The 7,500-nt window shown below is 33.7% G+C and overlaps 1 protein-coding gene across 1 annotated transcript in view; it reads left to right on the top strand.

The window, feature by feature from the left end:
- The window catches only part of LOC113816132 (uncharacterized), a 428,261-nt gene that overhangs the window by 3,767 nt on the left and 416,994 nt on the right, over window positions 1-7,500 (top strand). Inside the window, exon 2 of the mRNA XM_070127734.1 lies at window positions 4,708-7,408. Within this exon, the coding sequence (XP_069983835.1) occupies window positions 4,894-7,408 (2,515 nt within the window). The 5' untranslated portion in view covers window positions 4,708-4,893. The remainder of the gene's footprint in view (window positions 1-4,707; window positions 7,409-7,500) is intronic.

Raw genomic sequence — 7,500 nt, 5'->3', positions numbered from 1 at the left:
TTACGATTGCAACAGAATTTCGAAATTGCTTTTTATAATGAAAATGATATAGTTATTATTATCATTAGCCTTTTTTTTTCTCTTTTTACTTTGATTATCGTTATTGCTATTATCATTATTATTATTATTATTAATATCATTATTATTACTATTATTATTAGCATCATTATTATTATCATTATTATTATTATCATTATTATTACTATTGTTATTATTATTACTATTATTATTATTATTATTATCATTATTATTATTATTATTATTATTATTATTATTATTATCATTATTATTATTATTATTATTATTATTATTATTATTATTATTATTATTATTATTATTATTATTATTATTATTATTATTATTATTACTATCATCATCATTATCATAATCATAGCTATGATTATAATAATGATAACAACAACAACAGTGGTAATAATGTTAATCAAAATACTGTAGAATGATAATGAAATAGTAAGAATTATAATGATAATAATAATAATGATAGTAATGATAATGATAAGAATAAAAATAGTAATAATAATAATGATGATGATGTTTATGATGATGATGATGATGATAATGACAGTAGTAATAATAGTGATACTAATAATTGTGATACTAGTAGTATTAATAATCGTAATACTAATAATAACAACAATGATGATATCAATAATGATAATGATAGTAGTAATGATATTGAAAATAATGATAACAGTAATAATAGTATCAATAATAATAATAATAATGATAATAATAATCATAATAAAGATAGTAATTATTATTATTGTTATTATTATTATTATTATTATTATTGCCATTATTATAATAATGATAATACTACTAATGATAACAACAGAAACAATAACAGCAATAACAATGTTAATAATGATAAAGATAATGAAAATAACAGTGATAGATAATGATAATAATAAAAATCATATTAATATTAATAATAATGATGATGATTACCATTATTATCATAATAATAGAGATGATGACAGGTACTACTAATTCCATTATATCTGTCTGTATTATCACTATCATTATTGTTGTTGTTGTGGTTGTTATTGTTATCGTTAATATCATTTTCATTACTAATATATCAATATCATTGTTATCATGGCTATTATTGTCATAATTATGATCATAATAGTGATAATATTGATAATGATAATAGTAATAGTAACAATAATGATAACAATAATAATAACATAAATAATGATAACGATAATGATTATCCGTACTACTATTGTTATTATCATTATTATCATTATTGCTGTTACTTATCATTGCTAGTATCTCGATTGTTATTATCATCGTCATTATCATTATTATTATTATTATTATTATTATTAATATTATGATTAACATCAATATCATCACCATCACCATCATTTATATTTCTGTTATCATTCTTATCATCATTTGTATTATTATCATAATCCTTATTGTTGTTGTTATTATTGTTATTATTATCACCATTATCATTATTATTACCGTAATCATCATTATAATTTGCATTATCATCATTATCGCTAATAATATTACTATTTTCTTATCATAATTACAATTACCATAATCAATCATTATTATTAATCATAACATTATTATCATTATTATATTACCATCATTACTTTGCCTTTGCCTTGTTTTGTAATTAGCTTGTAATTAATTTGTAATTAATATAATCAACATCATAAATTGCTATCATCATTATCATCATCATTATTAGTAGTAACAGTGTTTTGATTGTTCTAGCTTTTATAAGTATTCTTAACTAAATAATACTGCTGTTGTTATTGTTATAATAGCTTTTATTGTTATCATCATCATCATCACCATCATCATTACGAACAATTTCATTATCCTTATGATATTTTTTATGGTTCTAATTATTATCATTATTATTAACATTGTTGTTACTGTTGTGACTTTTATTATTGTTATTATTATTGTTATTATTATTATTATCATTATTATTATTATCATTATTATAATCATTATTATTATTAGTAGTAGTAGTAATATCATTATTACTGTTATTATTAATGCCGTTATCATTATCATTATCATTGTTATAATTAATATATTATCATTATTATTGTTATCATCATTATCATTATTATCATCATCGCCATCATTAACAGTATCATTACTATTAATAATGTGTTAATACTACTGCTATTACTACTAATGATATTAATTATGATAATGATAACGGTAATAATGATAATAATTAGAGGAATTGTAAGAAATATATATACAATAACATTATTATTCTTAATAATGATAACAGTGATAATTAGGAAAATATTAATGATGATAATGGTGATGACAATAATCATAATGATAATTTTAATAGTAATTATGATAACATTGAGAATAATAACAAAGAAAATTATTGTTTTAATAATAATATTACTATCATTGTTATTATCATTGTTGTCATTATCTTAATCATTATCGCTATTATTATTGTTATCATTATTGACAATATTGTTATCGCTATTATTATCATTATCATTATTATTATCATTATTGTTGTTATAATTATGATTGTTATCATCGTTGTTACTATTATCACAGTTATAATAATTATTGTTATTATTATCATTCTCATTATTATTAGTGTTGCGACAGTACAAATATTACTAATACTACTACTAGTAATGATGATAATGATAATGATTATAATAATAACAATAGTAATAATGATAGTAACAGTTGCTATACTACTAATAATACTCAAAATGATAACAATAGTAATAATGATAATAACTAAGATTATAACAATAATGATAATGATGATGATAATAGTAATTGTAATGAACAAAGATAATGACACTGATGATGACTAAGATTATTCTTATTATCATTATTGTTACTATTGTTGTTTTTATCATTGCTATTATCATTATTATTATATTGTTATAATTATTACCATCATCATAATCATCATCATTATTCTTATCATTATCATCATTATTACTGTTTTTATTATCATCATTATTACTATTATTATTATTACCATTACTATTATTATTATTGTTATTAACTTATTATTATTATCATTATTATCGTTATTGGTATTATTATCATTGTTATTGCTATTATTATTGTTATTATTACTACTATTACTATTATTATCATTATCATTATTGTTATTATTATCATCATTATTATTATCATTATCATTATTTTTATTATTATCATTATCATTATTATCATTGTTATTGTTTTTATTATTATTACTACTATTATCAATATTGTTTTTTATCATTATCGTTATTATCATTGTTGTTATTAATTTTTATCATTATAGTTGTTACTACAGTTATCATTATTGTTGTCGCTATTATTAACATCATTATCATGATAGCAATATCATTATCCTTGATATTATCATTATTATTATGTGTTTTTATCATTGCTATAATGAAAATCAGCAAAAACAACAAAACAGTGATTCTTATTATTATCATTGTTATTGTTATTGCTTATGGGGGTGTTATCATTACTATTTATTTTCAATATCTTTATCATTGTTCTTTTCTTATCATCGATATGATCATCATCTTTATCACTATTTTTTATTGTTATCATTATCATTTCTATTATCGTTGTTAGTCGTAGTGTTATCATCCTTGTTGTAATTGATTTCCAAGTTATTATCATTATCATTAAAATATCATTATCATGATTATCCTTATTGCAATCATTATCACTGTTATCATTACTGTTGGTATTATTATTATAGTTATCATTACCATTACCATCATTATTATCATGTTTTATCATTTGATTCTCTTTTATTATATAACCATGATTATTATTGTTGTTATTGTCATCATTATTGCTATTATAACTATTGTTATTATTAATACTATTATCATTATTCTTATTACCAGTATTATAACTATTATTTTCAAAATTTCATATTATTAATATTAGTAATGTTATTTTTATAAATGTTACTATTATTATTATTATCATAATTATCAATGATATTACCATTAGCATCATCATTATTACTGTAGTTTTTATTATTCATTTTGTTGGTTTTACTATTAGTTACTTTATTATCATAAATTTTACTGTTATTGTTATCATTATTATTATCACCATTATCATTATTATTATCAATATTATCATTATCAATATTATCATTATTATCATTATCATTATCATTATCTAGCATTATTATTATTGCTTTTATCATTATTATCATTATCACTAATATTATCATTATCATCATTATCACTAATATTATCATTATCATTATTGTTATTATCATCATCATTATTATCATTATTGTTATTATTACTATCTCATTTTATCATATTCATTTATTGTTCATTGAGTCAATTACTGAATACAGTTGCCATGGAAACGCTTACTCTAATTGTCCATAACGACAATATCATGGTAATAAGGATGATCATAATAATGATAATTGTAATACTAGTGATGATGATGATTATCATGATATTGATAATGATCATTAGAATAATGGAGATAATCAAGATAATAATGATATAACAACAGGAACAATTATAAGAATAACACCAATAATGATATTAATGACATCAATAACAATAATAACGTCATGGTATGTAACCCGTGTCAATTTGCCCGTCTCTAAATCTTGATATTTTTTCCTGGCATTTCCCTCTTAAACTGACACGACCTTTGACCTTCCTCCCTCAGGCGCCGACCTACATCAGTGGTGAGTCCGTGGACGAGGACGAGCACCTGAGCATCAGCGACGAAGACGAGGCCGATGAGATTCTGAGCGAGTTCTCGAGTCCGAGGATTCCGAGGAGGAACGTGTCCGCGCCACCGTCTCCTCCCCCGGCGATCTTTGTCTCGTCGCCCGAGGAGACCGAGATCGCGATGGCCTTGGACCCGACGAGGCAGCGGACGAGGGCCTTCGAGGTCTACAACGTGGGCTACGAGGACGAGGCGATGGTTCAGGGCGAGGGAGGCGGCAGGAGCTTCGGGTCCGGCTTCGGGGCGAGGGGGTACTGCGACCAGGGGAATCTGGTGGCCCCGAGGGACTCCGTGAACGGCAATCAGGACTCTCTCGCGGGTCCTGTGGGGGACAACCCGAATTTTCTGACGGCGATCGACCCGAAGACCAATTTCACTTCGAACTTCTCCGCGGGGTTTGAGATCGTCGATGCCGATGAGGACGAAGGATGGACTCCTGTCGGGGAGGTGACATTCCGACAGGAGCCGACGTCGGTCTCCTCGAAGAAAAGCAAGAGTCCGGAGAAGAAAGAGAGCGGGAGGAAGCAAGGGTCCCTGAAGCAGCTCCTCTCGCCCAAGAAGTCGCCGAAGAAGAAGACGCTAGCGGAGGCCAACATCGAATCGTCTCCCAGGAAATCGCCGAAGAATTCGCCGAAGAATTCCCCGAAGAAGTCCCCGAATTCCCCCACCATGCCGAGGAACATCCTGCCGGAGATCCTCGAGTCTTCGGCCGTGCAGTATCGCCCCGTGTACCAGACGCAGCACCTCGGGAACTCCAACCTCGTGCCCAAGCCCTACGTGTCCAGGTACTCTGCTGACAGGCCCTACAGAGCTCCCGTGGCGTCGCCTCGCACGTTCCTCATGCAGATGGAGCCGAAAGGGGAGCAGAAGGCGAAGGAGAACAAGGAGAATGAGGGGGTCAAGGCTGTGAGGGAATCGAAAGATACGCGAGGGAAGGTCAAAAAGTCGCCGACGACTACTCCGAAAGAAACTCTAACGACTGCGGAAAAGCTCGATTCAGCCGCCCTGGTGAAGAAGCCATGCCCCACTCGGCCTGCGCCAAGTCCCACTCGGTCTTCACCAAGTCCCACTCGGTCTTCACCAATTCCCCCTCAGCCCACTCAAGCTGCACCGACTCTCACTCAGCCTGCACCAGTTCCCACAAAGCCTGCTCTAAGTCCCACTCAACCCGTACCTATTCCCATTCATCCTGATCCAAGTCGTACTCAGCGCGAACCAAGTCCTACTCTAGAGACGAAATCTGAAGATGCCGAACCCACTTTAATCAGAGGCGAACGAGAAACCACTCCCCACAAGGACGACGAAAGGAACCCCCCTTCGAGGCGCTCTCGGCCGAATTCACTCATACTCACAGATGCAGCATCACCCGACTCTGGGGATCCTAGAGACCCGCCGAAGGAGAGAATGACTAGGTCTTTGTCTCCTCTAGGAGATCAAAAGCCACCTCATGCGACCCATGATCTAGGTGAGCAAGCGAGCCGGGCCTTGTCTTCTGGAGCAGCTGCCTCGGAAGACTCTGAAAAGTCCGAGAAGACAGCCTTGTATAACTGTTCAAATCAGCCGTTCAACTCCTTCGGTGAACTTGAGGCCTTGAGGAGCAAGTCTCCCCCGGTGGAATCCCCAACTGACGCTAAAGAAGAGCCAAGCAAAGGTGAAGGGAGCTATGACATCAGCACGGATGACTTCGACTATGCTGACGGGTCTGTCGAAGCCATTAACCAGCTGGAAGACATGCTGGAGCGCGAACAAGCAGACTCGCCCCCTGTTGGCATTGAGGCACCGACGTTGTTGTCAGCAGCCAGCGTCAGCACTCTCAGCCGCGACTCTCTCGATGGGTTCCTCAACGACGACATGGGTAGTCTCACGAACTTCGTCACGCAGAAGACCCTAGAATACCATGTGAGAAAGGGCCCCAAGCCTGACGACAAGAAAGCAGACGGGCAGGACGAAGGAGGGGAGAAGGAGAGCTTGCAGGACGATGGCAAAATTGTCCAAAGTATGGGCGAGAGCGTCGATTTCTGCTTCGAGGAGGTCGAGGATTCGCCCACCCACACCGCCGCAGAGGAACCCGCCGGCGACGACGAGAATAAAGGCAGCAAACTCTCCCCGACGTTCAGCAAGTTCACCCAGAAGGTCTCGGACAAGAATAAGGAGAACGAGGAGAAGAGCAAGTCCCCGAGTCGATTCAGTCCAAGGAACTTCCTTTCGCTGGGGAACAAAGACAAGAACAAATCCAAGAGCAAGTCCCCGACGCCCGATAGCGGCGCCAAGACGGAGGGCTGGACCACGGAGGCCATCGAGGAGTACCTGGTCCAGAACAAGAAGGAGGAAACCGTCCGTCTCGGTCTCATGGACGAGAAGGACGTCGAAGTCCACCAGGCGAAGAAGGAAGGCAAGATCCCTTCGAAAGAAGACCTGAGCAGGCTGCCCGAAGTGACAGTCCACGAGGTCGTGACCATCAGGCCGGACAGCTGCTGCAAGAAGCGCCCTGCGCCCGTCCCGCCGCAAGGGAAATCCTCCGCCTGGAAGCCCGAGGACATCGAGAACTACCTGCTGGAACACAATCCCGACGAGAACCTCCGCCTCGGGCTCCTGTCGCAGGAGGACATCCAGATCTACGAGTGGAAACGAGCCACGGGTGAGCTGGCGATGCGTGTAAATCTAGACAACTACTGAAACTTCATATATCCCTGTTTATATCTTATTCTTACTTTGAAGATTTTGGTACTT

Source organism: Penaeus vannamei, chromosome 12 (assembly GCF_042767895.1).
Source record: "Penaeus vannamei isolate JL-2024 chromosome 12, ASM4276789v1, whole genome shotgun sequence".
NCBI classification, from domain to species: Eukaryota; Metazoa; Arthropoda; class Malacostraca; order Decapoda; family Penaeidae; genus Penaeus; species Penaeus vannamei.
The sequence above is the reverse complement of the archived record's forward strand: the minus strand, read 5'-3'. Positions and strand labels throughout refer to the sequence as shown.